The sequence below is a fragment of the Carassius auratus genome, chromosome 19 (assembly GCF_003368295.1).
Source record: "Carassius auratus strain Wakin chromosome 19, ASM336829v1, whole genome shotgun sequence".
Lineage (NCBI taxonomy): Eukaryota > Metazoa > Chordata > Actinopteri > Cypriniformes > Cyprinidae > Carassius > Carassius auratus.
The window spans coordinates 12,274,945-12,290,123 of record NC_039261.1 but is presented as its reverse complement, the minus strand read 5'-3'; the positions used below and the strand labels follow the sequence as shown (position 1 = coordinate 12,290,123).

General features: G+C 38.5%; 1 protein-coding gene across 1 annotated transcript in view; it reads left to right on the top strand.

Annotated features, from left to right (window-relative positions):
- The first annotated feature begins 694 nt into the window (after positions 1-694).
- Positions 695-15,179, top strand: part of LOC113119432 (gamma-aminobutyric acid type B receptor subunit 2-like) — a 212,309-nt gene continuing 197,824 nt past the window's right edge. The window contains exon 1 of the mRNA XM_026288931.1: positions 695-1,625. Coding sequence (XP_026144716.1) covers positions 1,314-1,625 — 312 coding nt within the window. The 5' untranslated portion in view covers positions 695-1,313. The remainder of the gene's footprint in view (positions 1,626-15,179) is intronic.

Genomic DNA, 15,179 nt, shown 5'->3' with positions numbered 1-15,179 from the left:
AAAACTGCATGTATAATCATTTATACAAATTAGAAAATTAGGTTTAAAATAGTATTAAGTACAGCATGCCATGCAAGGCACACCTGAATATGCAAACCTCTTTAATATAAAAATTGTCAAATGTAGGTGTAAAACATATTTAGATATTGTTGAAAATGATAATGTTAATATATGTTAATACAACCCCCTTGAACTCAAGCGTTGCCTAATCTCGCGAGTCTTCAGTCAGGAGTGAAGAATATTTTAGCTGTTAAACTGTTTTGAAATTTTGAAGCCGGTCATCAGTTTCATAGCCAAACAGATTCAACTCTAAATATCTGAAAGGCACATTTTTTTTGCCTAATTAGAAATAATGCGCAATAACTTGAAAGAAAAGTGAACTTTATTCACATACAGGGTTATTATAGCTAGGTGGCAGTGTTTATTTTGCTGTAATGTTGTAATTCGATGGCCAAAATATGCATGATAATATGATTTAATTCAATAGAATTGAAGAAGTCCTTATTCACGACTGAATCTTTCAATAACCCAACTAGCCTTATGACACTCGAGGCCACTTTGGTTATGTTTACGTTCTGAATGCTAAATCAATTTTATAAAGCACTCTATGGGCCCAGGTGGGCAATTTACCTAGCATATCACCTAAGAGGTGACAGTATATAGGTTATTGAACGCGATAACAGCTCCCTTGTCGGTCTGTCTGTCGCTTGTTTTTGAGAGAACATCGCTCAAGAATATTTTCTGCCTGTGTCGCGCGCGCTCTCACACGCGCGCACGCATACATGCACAGCGCGGCCAGCGCGCGAAAGAAGTGAAGCGCATCCTCCGAGGCAGCAGCATCGGAGTCGCACGGATATCCTCACTCGGATCGCTTTTACATACCAGGACTAGCCCTCACCTAGGTGCTTTTCACATGGGGACGCAACTCCTCAGCTGCCTGGAAGGTATTCGGCTCTTACATTTACTACATTCGCAATAACGGTCGACTCAAATCAGAGAGCGCGCACCTCTGCGGAACGCACAGGCGGCGGATTGTGATGTGCGCATTCGGTGGTATATTGGAGATGAAAGGAAGAATTGGATCGGACAGAATTTGATAAGGACCCGTAAAAGGGGAAGCAGTTTAGTTTATAACCCCTGCGACTGGACACCTTTTGGTTTTACGCATCATTTCTGCTCAAGAGATCAAGTGCGCGAGAGCCTGTACTATTGTATATCATGTCATTTCTCTTTGACTGATCGCAGCATCCAAGAGGAACCTAGAGATTGCGATGCCAGGACAGTGAGAAGGTGGATCTCAGTTGTTCGGTAGCATGGCTCCGTCCCGAAGGGACTGCAGATGTGACATGATCTTTCTGTCGGGATGCCTACTCCTGTCCGTCTTGGGATTTCATCCTGCATTGGCGAAGGTCTGCAACGATTACACAAGGCACGGCCTGGACAACAACTGGTACACGAGAGATGGTGAGAAGTTGCCCATCATGGTCCTGATGCCGATGAATGAATCAGCGCTGATGAGCAGCATCAGTCAAGGCATCGAGCCGGCCGTTCAGCTGGCCATCCAGCACATCCGCGAGTCCAGGCAGTACTCCTTCTCGCTCATCACCAAAATCTACGACACGGAGGTAAAGGCATGCTTTAACGTCTGCGTGCATGTTCCGGGGCTAAACTGCGGGCAGTGTGAGCTCGGCGCGCGCTCATGTGGAAAACGCGATTTTTCTGGGGTTTGTGCGGTGTCGAGGCGCGATTGTTTCCTATCAGATGTTTGGAGGCAAAACCGAACAAGTTTGTGCTAGTGAAATAAACACATGTCGTGCTCATTTGCGTGAACGGGTCGGTAACAATCCTCGTTTTGTCAGTGGTTTGTAGCTGTTTAATTCAGCAATATGAGTTCTACATCCATTAGAAATTCAGCTTTAATCTGGTACACAGAGATGTTAATTCATGTAAACGAAAAGGTATATGAAACTATATTGGGGTCAGATTTTAAACCCTGCTTAAAAAAAATAAAAAAAAAATAAAAAAATAAAATCCAGCCTAAAATGGTTTACGGGTCTCCCAATCTGACCAACTGAAAAGTGCCCAGGAGTAAGTAGACTGGCCTGGAGGGACCAGCTAAGACCAGCAGTGTAGATTATCCTGGTATAAGATGTTTTTCTTTTTCTCCCTCCAGCAGGGCAGTGTTGGTTTTCTGTACACCTGAAGATGGCAGTAATTATTTTACCTGTCTTTTTTCTCTATATAACCCAAGGTCTTCTAGGATAAATACAAATTTACTTCATACTAATTTAAGTCTCAGTGATTCCAAACGGAATGAATTCATTACATTTGATGAAGTTAACATTTTGTTATTCGTTGTCCTTGATGTTGTCATATCGATGTTCAACCTACAGCACAGATCTTTTAGTATGACGTGATAGTTCATAGTTGTTAAGCATTGATAACATATATTGAAATTTTGGCTTAGTTAATGAGAAGCTTTATAAAACTGTGACTAACTTGTTAATTGACTTACAAAAGGTACAACCTATTAAATAACACTGTAGTGTAGGCAAAGGGTAGGCCCACAGGTAATTCTTTTAATTAAGTGTATATTAAATTTCATGCTCTTATGGGTTGTTTTAAACAGTAACGACAGAGAAAATGTGAAAATTACTCCTTCATGCACAAAGCACTTTTTGGCCTCTTACCATGTACTATTTGTGGTATTGTGAAATCCTGGGGAGATGAGGAGCTAATCAATCGGTATTTATCACCATATTTTCAAACGTGTGACAACAGGGAAATGAGAAAGCGCGGGAAAATGGGTAGCTAGATGTTTGCGTAATTACCAAAGTGTAAATTACCAAGGCGTTAAAATATCTTTGGAAGCTATATCACTAGATTTAAAACAGATTGTTGATACATGTTCTGCACATGTTTTAAGCTGAATCGCTTGAGATGAGCATGAATATCCATGACCCCTGATGTCCGGTGGTGCCTTGGCAATCTATTGAGCATTGATTGTCATATTGATTTACCAGTGTTTTGTTAAACAAAACCGTTTCTTCTTACAAACACTCATTGTTGCTCTCTCTACTTTTATCCTAATGCATTTTGATTCATGTATCTGACTTTAGACTTTTGAGTAATATACCTCTACACTCTCTGTCACAGTCATAATGAGCTGAATGTGTAAATAGTTGCCACTTGGAAGCTAATTTTTACAGCAGCAAGATAAACAGATTTGAAGATGAACAGTCAGACATCTTTAGATCTAACATGTAAAGCAATAAGCAGTGATGTATGGCCTCATACATAAAAACTCATGCTAACTTTTTTAAAATCAGGTACTTGGCATAGAGTTCTTCTGATTGTTTAGTTCCAAATAAGTTATTGAAGTTTCAGACTTTATATGTATGTTTGTGCATACAGTATATATATATATATATATATATATATATATATATATATATATATATATATATATATATATATATATATATATATATATATATGATTACCAATATCAATAATATTAATATAAAGCAAGATTATTAGTTGTAAATAATCATGTATAAACATGAACTGAAGTGTGTGTATATATTTTGAAATAGGTGACCCTGGACCACAAAACCAGTTATAAGAAGCACGGGTATATTTGTAACAAAAGCCAAAAATACATTGTATGGGTCAAAATTATAGAATTTTCTTTTATGCCAAAAATCATTAGGATATTAAGTAAAAATCATTCTCCGCGTATATATATTTGTACGTATCGTACTGTACATTAGTAATATGTATTACTAAGAACTTTATTTCAGGGCTCGCAAAATGTCTAAATCACTGGTATTCTTCAGGTTTTGGTAGCCCAAAAATTAATTTAACTAGCCAAAATAAAAAATAAAAGACATCGGCTGAACTTACCATGGACAAATCAGCATGATCATCAAAAACAAGTAGAATATAGAGATGTAACGATTCACTAAATTTATGCTGCAATACAATTCATGATACAGATTACACAATACAATTTTCTTACAATTTATTTATATATTTATTTATTTTTTCAAAAATAAAATATTTCTCAGACAAAATGCTGCATATTTCTTTGTGAAATTGAAATGTTGAAGAAAAAAAAACTAACTTCAAATTTTAAAACAAATCCCATATTAAATAAAAAATTATTAATTATAACTAAAAGATTTTTCTTCATATAAACAAATGCTTTGGCTGTGCTCTAATTAAAAGCAGAGGCAACCACTGCATTTGAATTACTATCTAAAAAAGATTCTAAATACATGTTTTTTGGATTGTATAATTTCAAAATTTGAAGCAAAAACAGAATGGTCTGATTCCAGTTTTGAATGAGACGCAATTGTCACTCTCAGACAGCAGGTGGCACTTATGTAACAGCAGGTAGTAAAGTTAACACTTAAAGGGGTCATATGATGCAATTAAAATTTTTCCTTTCTCTTTGGAGTATTACAAACTCTTGGTGCATGAAGAAGATCTGTAAAGTTGCAAAGACTGAAGTCTCAAATCCAAAGAGATGTTCTTAATCAAAGTTAAGACTCGTAAAATGTCTCGTTCAAACACACCCCCCATGTCTACGTCACTATGTGGAAATATTTGCCTAATGTCGCCCAAAAGTTCACGCAAAGAAAGAAGGCGTGGTTTCAGTAACCGCAGTTAGTGTTGAAGCAGCCGTGTCAGGGAGATGCTGTGTGTATCTAGGTGAAAGCAAAAGCACTTTATTTGTCCTTCAGAAACTAGATGCATTTAGGAATCCTTAAGATTACTTACAACAGAACAGCAACACATTTTTATGGATGACAGTTTCGTGAACCTAGGAGAGGAGTTACTTCTGAATTTGCAACGACAATCTGGCGCTTCTGAATCAGCTACTGTAAGTATGTTTTGTAAGTATGTTCTTAGTATGTTGCGTGTGTGTGAAAGAGAGAGAGAGAGAGAGAGAGAGAGAGAGAGAGAGAGAGACTGTCACACAGGAGTCAGCAGTCTTAACCATCCATTGCTTTTGTACTCTAAACACATACAAGCTTCATCACTGTGTCTGTCACGTGACTCTATTCCCCTTTCGGGCTTGAACTGATGGTAAAACTAAGGACATTATTATTTGTCTTTACATTTATTTTGAAAGATGAAGCTCGTGATTATGGAAAGGGCTGTTACTTTTCAGACGAGTACTTGCAGTGATTGGCCAATCACAATGCACTGGGTCAGTTGGCCATCAGAGCAGACTGTGCTTGTTGGAAGGAGGGACTTTGTGAAAAATGACGCGTTTGAGAGAAGCCGGGCATAGAGGACCTAAAATAATTTACAGTATTTGGAAAATAATGTGGTTTTTGAACATTAAAGCATGTCAACATATTCTGTTAAACCAAATACACTAAATAATGATCTTTAAAAAAGCATCATATGACCTCTTTAGGTTTTGTGGTCCAGGGTCACATATTTGTTGCTAACACAAAACTGTTGGATTTACAAACATCTCAAATACTGATGAGCTGTTCAGCTCTTCTTTCTCATAAGATGTATGGGGATAATTGGATCTACAGCATTTCTCATCAAACATTTGGCCCCCGCAAGTATTGTCAAACCCGTTTACACACACACAAACTGACTCAATACTCGCAAACAGTAAACAAAGCAAACAGTAGTAGCTGTGCGTATACATGCCAGGATTTAACAGGGCAGATGTAAGTAATCAGTCCCAGAGCAGAGGCTCTTTATCCCTTTATCCCCTCTCAATGCATCCCCAGACAGGCAGAACCCATCCGCTCGCCTGCGCCTGGGTGCTGCCTGCCGTGCCCACAGTGCTTAGTCTTTCACAGATCCACTTGAAAGATTTGGAGAGAAATTAAAGAGAGGAGCCCACATAACATTTGAACTGTGAAGGACCCCCTCAGTATCTTCAGTGAACTGGAGATCATTAGCTGTGCTAAAGGTCACGGTTTGGTCTTAGATCATCCTGACAGCAGGGATGGCCATCGTTTTTGTAGTGGTCCACTTTCATCTGCGGTAAATGATATTGTTTGCCTTGAGTAGTTTTCATCTGCTAAAATAGTGAGTGAGGCACAAATAGAAATAGAAAAAGCATTGATGTACTTTTATTGTGCTGTTATCTGGAAAAGGCTTGTCTGTTGTAGTGCTTATTTACCTGCATACGGATATATCTATCTGGTCTGAAGATTCAGTTTCTCATTTATGGAGGTTTTTTTCCTTCTTTTTTGTGGCATATAATTGATAATGTGGATTCGATACTTCATATTTAGAGAATTTAATTTGCTTCAAAGTTCAGTCTAAGTCGCCATGTTTCTTATTTATCTGTTAGAGGAATGAGAGCATGTGACTTCAACAATTGCCTTTCATAGAGTTATAGCAAAAGGAAAGATCATCCACTTTATGCTCAGTTTAAAGCTTTGAGACTGTAGTTCTGATGTTCTAAATATTTAAAAAATGTAAATAAAATTGCAGAAAGCTCTTTCCCTTTATGAGGGGGGCTTGACTCCACTGAAGTGATACTCTTGACCTCTTTGAGCCCAGCTCATGCTACCACCCTGGTGTCATGTGTACAGATATCACTGGAGCTTACGCCTCACAGAGGAGCAAATGCATTTTGTCAGATTTGCACACAGAGTGCAGGGACCCTTGCAGAGCTCTGAGCCCTTGCCATACATTTCTGTTATTCTCAAAAGACCAAAAGCCCCAAGCTTATGTAAAGCATCTTGTCGTGTTGTCACAATGAGTTACGATTTTTTTAAAAGCATTGCCATAATAGCTCACATTAAATTAAACTGTAATGTGTCATAAGATGACAGCATATTATGTGTTTGAACGTCTATACCTTGGTTTTCTCACAAAATAAAATTGGTCAAAGGATGGAAACAATTACCCATCACAGTTAATTTATTTACACGTACGGGCCACTTTATTAGGTACACCTGTTCAATTGATTGGTAACACAAATTGCTAATCAGCCAATCACATGGCAGCAGCTTGATGCATTTAGGCATCTAGATGTGCTGGAGATGACGTCAAAGTGAGCATCAGAATGAGAAGGAAAAGGGATTTAAGTGGCTTTGAACGTGAAATGGTTGTTGGTGCCAGACGGGCTGGTCTGAGTATTTCAGAAACTGCTGATCTACTGGGATTTTCATGCACAACCATTTCTATGGTTTACAGAGAAAGAATGGTCCGAAAAAGAGAAAATATCCAGTGAGTGGCAAATGCCACTCGAATGCTTTGTTGATGTCAGAGGTCAGAGAAGAATGGGCAGACTGGTTAGAGATGATAGAAAGGCAACAGTAACTCAAATAGCCACAACCAAGGTATGCAGAATACCATCTCTGAACACACAACACGTTGAACTCCGAAGCAGATGGGCTTACAGCAGCAGAAGACCACGCCGGGTGCTGCTCCTGTCAGGTAAGAACAGGAAACAGCCTACAATTCACACAGTCTCACCAAAACTTGACAATAGAAGATTGGAAAAACGTTGCCTGGTCTGATGAGTCTCGATTTCTGCTGCGACATTCAGATGGTAGTGTCAAAATTTGGCGTAAAGAACATGAAAGCATTGATCCGTCCTGCCTTGTCTCAACAGTTCAGGCTGCTGGTGGTGTAATGATGTTGGGCATATTTTCCTGGCACACTTTGGGGCTCTTAGTACCAATTGAGCACCGTACCTGAGTATTGTTGCTGAACATGTCCATCCCTTTATTACTACAGTGTACCCATCTTCTGATGGCTACTTCCAGCAGTATAATGCACCATGTTACAAAGCTCAAATCATCTCAGACTGGTTTCTTGAACATGACAATGAGTTCACTTTACTCAAATGGCCTCCTCAGTCACCAGATCTCAATCCAATAGAGCAGCTTTGTTATGTGGAACGGGAGATTCACATCATGTTTGTGCAGCCGACAAATCTGCTATTAATATACTGTTCAGTTATTATCATTTTTATTTATTTTTTAATTCTTTATTTGTCTTATTTTTTCCACTCCTGACAGACTCTAATTGGATCCTGCTGTGATTCTGCGCTGACCATGGACTCATAACAGCTTTTAAGAGCTCTGAAGTCCTGTCACCCTGTGCTTTTTGTCACTGTTTGTGTGTAATGAGACTATGTGGACATCAGCTAGGTACCTGCAACTGTCTTTTCTGAAATCTAGAGGGGAAAACGAGCACTAACAGGTTTAAAGTGTAAAGTAATATTTCTATAGAGGCCTTCATTTAACACACAGTGAGGGAGAATAACAGAGACACTGGAGACTGAATTCAGTATTTTGTCAAGCTCATGTAGTGATTCAGTGGGTTCATATAGCTGCCACCCTGTGTTTTTTTTGTTCTGCATGCTGATAAACAGAGGCCTTGCCCTTCACAGAGGTCAGGAGGTCAATGATGAGTCATGTGGGTTGACCTGCTGTATACTTTAATGTATTTTGGCTGATGTATTCGTTTAGTAAACCATTGCTTTTTGTTGTTTAGTTAATAGTTTATGTTTGTTGTTGGATTGTGAAACCGGGATCTAATTGCTGACCTTTTTAGTGAGTCACACTCATAGCCAGCAGTTATTCTAGTCTTTTTCTGTTCTGCTGCTCATTGACCTAGACGGTCACATCTCAAGGACTGAGGTCACACTACGCAGTGTGATGCTGAACAGGTTTTTAAGCACTTAGCATAGTGTTTGCTGTCAAAGTAGGCAGGTCAGGCAGCCGGGTTCATTTCAAGCCCATAAACCACTTTTATTTAAAATGTAAAAAGGAACGTTACTATTAAGATGCATCAAGGTGCTTGCATGAGTGAACTTGTTCTTCAGTCTCCATGTCCCAGTCAAAAAGCCTCCTTAATGTGATCTAGTCAATGTCTGATGGATAAAAAAAAATGTCTCACTGAATATCCTGTTTCTTTCATAAGAAAGTAAATCGCTCATGAATGCAATTTCATGTTGACTTAACACATATTAGCCTATATAAAATGGAGGACTCTGCTTTGAACAATGTTCTTCAAAAACTATGTAGTACGTTTAACTAGGTGCTGGGTTTCCAAGCACATTTTACGGTTTCTCTACCTGTAGCATGTTGGCAGGTATTATGGATTATTTTAGAACTGTCATCCTAGAATCATTGATGCTGTTTTTGCTAAATGACATATTTTAGTAATGGAGATTACTTGAGATGTGTTGTTTGACAGATGGTTTATATTTGGTTAGAAAACGAAACTGCTCCTTAATTTTAGTAAGGGTAAACATGGACATGCTCATCAGGTGTCATTCGTTTCTTTGATTATGCGGCAGGCTAAATTTGCAAAGGTTCCAAAAAGTGCTGGTTTGGCACATCTGGTTGTACCATAAATGTAAAACAAACGTCCAGCGATTGTTGCTGCTGAGGACAGTGAGGAAATGGACTGATTGGATGCCAGAAGAGGAGAATTGAGGGTGGGGACGTTTCCAAGCTGATTTCTCTCACTGCCCTCAAAAACGCTGTGGGAAAAATGGACACAGCTTGAGCCTGGCTTCTGGTTGAAACTGAACTGATGAACGTCAGACCTCAACCCTCCCACACATTTATTTTGAGTGTGGTTTGTCTAAGGGTGTCTGAATGCATGAGATTCCCGATAAGGAAAAGAAACCTGATAAGTGTGCTTTCCACATTTTGTCTTTGCATACTATAAACTGTATACCAGTGATTGTGTATTTCTGAGATTCAGAGATAGATATAGGCACCGATATGTGTGGATTTATGCAAGTAAAAGGAAAGTATGACACACCTGTGTATTCGACTCTCAGTAGTTTTTTTTTTTTTTTTTTTACTGTAAACAAACTGAAAGTTAATTGAAATGAGAGGATTTAGGTTTTGTCTTTAAAGATTGCCCAAAGGCCATGTGAGTGCTTTCTTTCTCCAGGGGTAAGCGCTGAGTAATAAGCATAAAGTTTGCCCTTGTCGGTCCTCCAATTACATTAAATCCTGTGTAATTCCTGGACAGCAAAGAAGGAGCCACTGATGCACAGACAAAATTTGTGTGTGCATAAATGGCGTAAGCAAGCCCATGGGATATGTCTCTCTGGGGATGGAGGGATGGTCTGGTCACAGCTGTGCAGTGTGGTGGTCGACATACAGATGCTGGCAAGTACCACTGCTAATCCACTGCTCACACGTTTATCCAGTCACTCTCACACACTCAGTACAAACAAAGTCAGTCCACGGTCATTTTTATAATTCATATATATATATATATATATACACACACAGTACAGACCAAAAGTTTGGACACACCTTCTCAATCAAAGATTTTTCTTTATTTTCATGACTATGAAAATTGTAGATTCACACTGAAGGCATCAAAACTATGAATTAACACATGTGGAATTATATATGGAATTATATACATAACAAAAAAGTGTGAAACAACAGAAAATGTCATATTCTAGGTTGTTCAAAGTAGTCACCTTTTGCTTTGATTACTGCTTTGCACACTCTTGGCATTCTCTTGATGAACTTCAAGAGGTAGTCACCTGAAATGGTCTTCCAACAGTCTTGAAGGAGTTCCCCGAGAGATGCTTAGCACTTGTTGGCCTTTTGCCTTCTGTCTGCGCTCCAGCTCACCCCTAAACCATCTCGACTGGGTTCAGGTCCGGTGACTGTGGAGGCCAGGTCATCTGGTGCAGCACCCCATCACTCTCCCTCTTGGTCAAATAACCCTTGATGCCTTCAGTGTGACTCTACAATTTTTATAGTCATGAAGATAAAGAAAACTCTTTGAATGAGAAGGTGTGTCCAAACTTTTGGTCTGTACTGTATATATAACCGGTTATTTCTTTGGAAATAACGAATTTGCGTACACAGGTATGCATATGCTCTCTGGACGTCATGGTTGATTAGCAACGGCAGACGCCTTAGGGGCACAACTGCCCGAGCGCTTTGGAAAGATTGAGAAAGCGGCGAGCCTAGCGTTTTTGACACGTTTTTAGGCGAGATATGTGAACGGCCCCTTATTCTGCTTCTTAAGTAGGTAGTTAAGGTTAGGTAAGTAGATGCAGCTGGAAAGGGCAATCAGCTACCTGCCAGAGTGGAAAAAAGTGGGAGGAGCCAGAGAAGCAGGAGACACATAGCGAGAGAGAGGAAAACAACAAAAAGATTGCATACCACAATATACCACAGATAACACAAAATTGATTATCTCACTGGACGTAAGTCAAAATCATGTCTTGAGACCCCTGCATTCTACAGTTAATCTAATTTCGTTTGTCAGCAATGTCTTATGTAAATCCCAAATCTTCTTAACTATACTTCAAGGGATAATTCACCCAAAAATGAAAATTCTGTCATTAATCACTCACCCTCATGTCATTCCAGCATGGTTAAACCATCTTTATCTTAAGAACACAAATGAAGATATTTTTTTTATGAAATCTGTGAACTTTTTGCCCCTCCATAGATAGCAATGCAACTGACACGTTCAAGGCCCAAAAAAGTTAAGTTAGTAAGGACATTGTTAAAATAGTCCATGTGACATCAGTGGTTCAACCTAATGTTATTAAGCTACAAGAATACTTTTTGCACAAAGAAGAGAATAATGACTTTATTCAACAATTTCTTCTCTTCTGTGTCAGAATTCAATGACAGTATCACGACACATGCATGTGCATTCCTCTTTGCAAACAAGCCACAGCGTATCCAGGTTCTATGTCAGAATGTCTACTCCTGTGTCAGTAGCACCATATGCATATGCAGCAGAAACTGACACAGAAGATAAGAATTCTTGTATAATGTTGTTATTTTTGTATTCGTTGCACACAAAAACTATTATGGTAGCTTAATTTTTTTTTTTTTTTGCTTTGCTGTTAATGCAGGGTCAGAAAGCCCTCAGATTTCATCAAAAAGATCTTAATTTGTGTTTTAAAGCTGAACAAAGCTCTTACAGGTTTGTAATGACATGACGGTGAGTAATTAATTACAGATCCGATTACTCACTGTTAGATGCATTTGAATATATATATTAAAGTCAGGGTTATAAATAAAATATCTTTAATTGACACACTTTCATTATCATGTCCATTATCCACATTGCATTATATTACTGCAAAGAAATGCAAAGCCTAAATGTTATTCATCCCAGTCACATATCCAGCCATAGTATGTCTTTAGTGGGTTCATCCTTAAATGGACAATCTCATAGGACATTGAGCACAGCGCGCTATGTGGTGGCTGATGGATGGGGGTGGCTTGTAGAGAGAAAGAAGGACAGTCTCTGTCTAATGAAGTATTACTGGAAAGCTTTTATCCACAGGCCTCAGACTGCCTACTGGTAGTTTTGTAGTTTGCTCGTTTATTAAAACCCAAAACTCCCTTTCCCAAAATGACTCAAGGGCTTCACAATTCTACCCTTTGTACCCAGGTATGGCTGCAGAGGATAGATGAACTGATTCAGTAACTTGCACTTACAGGGCAAGCTCAGTTGGTAGAGTGACACACGATTTTTATTTGTGCCTTTAATATTTTGAGATAGAATTGTGTGTGGTGATGGCTCACATGCACTCTAAGGGCAAATTGAATCCAAAATTAGGTCCTCTACAGTTTAGGTCCTCAGTGTTTCCTGCACTTCAGTCAGTGGTGCTCCACTGCTGCTGAATCTATAGCAGCACTGCAAGAAAAAAAATGGTTTTACTATGCATGTAGACTGAATTGAATGCAATGTGGTAGAGAATCAGTGTAAGATAATGACAAGAAAACAAGCGTAATTTAACTGACTCTTTAGCCGGATTCTTTTTGTGAATCAAAAACATACAGTGTGATCAGCGTAGTATAATTAATCTATATTTTGTAGATCAAAATGTACAGCTTGACCAGCATAGTCTGATTCTCAAACAAATGAATCTTTTGAATCATTTTAGTGATTCAAAAGCATACAACATAACAGGTGTATTCCTATTCCAGTACAAAAGTCGAATTCTGCTAACTAAACTAAACCTAACCCCAACCTAATTGTCTAACAATTCTCAAGTTAGTTGAAATTTAGTTGTAAATTAATGAGAGTTAGTTGACATGTAGTTACAAAGTTTATTATAGCTATGGGATGTCTAAAGTGGACTATCAACAAACAATGTAACCCAAATGACTCTTTCAGAAAGACTGACAAACTTACAGGGTGCAGAATTATTCACTGAATGAACTCACTCAATCAACATCTGTCTCACTTAATGAACTGCATGTTATTTTCATGGACATTTAGCATGTTTTGTGTATCATAAACAGAATTCTGTAGTAAACACCCTAACATTACAAATGGGTTTGGAGACCTCTGGTATTAGATTCAGGTGAATTCTGATGTTAGCGTCTGTCTCGAGAAATGGTCTGCCATTCAAATGCCCCCTTTGCTCATATTGATTTGATGACTACAGATAAAGTAATGGCAGAATGCCTGCAGTTTCTTGGGCTTTGGCCAAGGACACAGAACACCAACAGTTTTGGCAAGTTCATCCTCACAAAGCTCTCGGCATACTGCGTCACACATCTGGGAGGGAGAAGTTCTGAGCACAAGCACTGAACCATAAGCTAAACATATCGCCTGTCTTGCAGTCTATAATTAAACAAAATGGTGGGATGAATAATTGCAGAGACACCGTATAGATGGGCTTCTGACAACGTTTAACAAAGTCCTGAAAAGGCGGACAGGCTGGTTCAGTGTAGTCCTTATGTGAGCAGGGTGTATTAAACGGAGGAGTAAAGTCCTGAGGCTGAGGACCTCTTACCCTTTATTATTACTGACACAGATCAAGTTTTTGGCCAGATAGTAGGCCAAATGAACAGTTTTTCTTGAGTTGAATTTGAGCACTATTGATATGTGAAATGAAACAGGTTGTGGTTCTGCTGGTAGATTAAAGATGAAGTTCGTCTGTTTCTGTAATCTACTGTATTAGAAGTGATTTTTATTTCATTACTCGACGTGTTTTGAATCATTCCAGACCATAAGATGCTTCACAAAGAGATTGGGTTAATTGTTTGATATTAATTATTTTTCATATTTCAAATGCCTGCATGAGTTATATGGTGTCATGGTTTGCCTTGTTTTCTTCATCTCAACAGATAAGATTAACTGTAATGGCTATTTTCTGAAGCTATCAGCGACCCAATAAACCCATTGTAGAGTATATTTTGCTATTTAGTATAGATCATCTTCATCTGACCAAAGAAACAAAAGTAATAGTTGCATAGTTGTATCAGATGGTCTACATCAGAAACATACTGCAATCTTTAATGCATTATCTGTGTTCAAGATGCAAAGAAATCTTTTCTTCCATCTTAGTGAAGCAAATTATTGAAAAAAAAGTTGGGTGGGACTTCAGGTTAGTCTGTCTGTTGTAGATTGGATGGGTTGGGCGATGTCTACAAAATTGTCATCGGACGATTCCAGCTCAACATCGTGATGACTGTCATCCATCGGCAATGTACAACGGGCATTGTCTATCAGCCCAACCCTAATGAAGACAGACCTGAATTCTAGATTTCAGAGGATTGTAAGAAAATGGTTGGGAAAGTTTTGGAACTTATCTTGGGGTGCAAACATTGCTTACAGAGTAATTGTCTGATAGAACACCTATAGGCAACAAGTTTCGGTTCAGATTGTGTGGCATTATATTTTTTGACCATACAGTGGAAGTCAATGGGAACCAAAACAGTTTAGTTATCCACATTCTTCAAAAAAATGTCTTTTGTGTTCAACAAAGGAACAAAATCCATACAGATTTGAAATGACATGAGGGTGAGTAAAGGATTATTTTCATTTTTGGGTGAACATTGTAAGGTTGTTGGACTACTTTTCTTGTTAGAGAGAGTATAGATGTGGCTATAAATGAAGTTGTATTAAACCAGGAATGTTATTTTAATATTTTAATCACCAATAAGATTACTATAGTACATTGATAAAACCTTTTCTTCAGAAACTGCAGCAGTTAGTGGGGCTCTTTAGCTTTTTTCAGTCTCCAAAATGTACTCTTTGTTCTATCAGGTATACTGAAGACAATAGGTGAGAGAGCAGCAATTAGTCAGCTAGCATAATGCTGAACGTCTAACAAGTGAGCTCACTTTCACCTCAGCGTTATTATGCATTCAGCTCTTATCCCACAGACACAAACAAACTGCTTTTAGAGCCCCAAACCATTTTTCCCACAAACA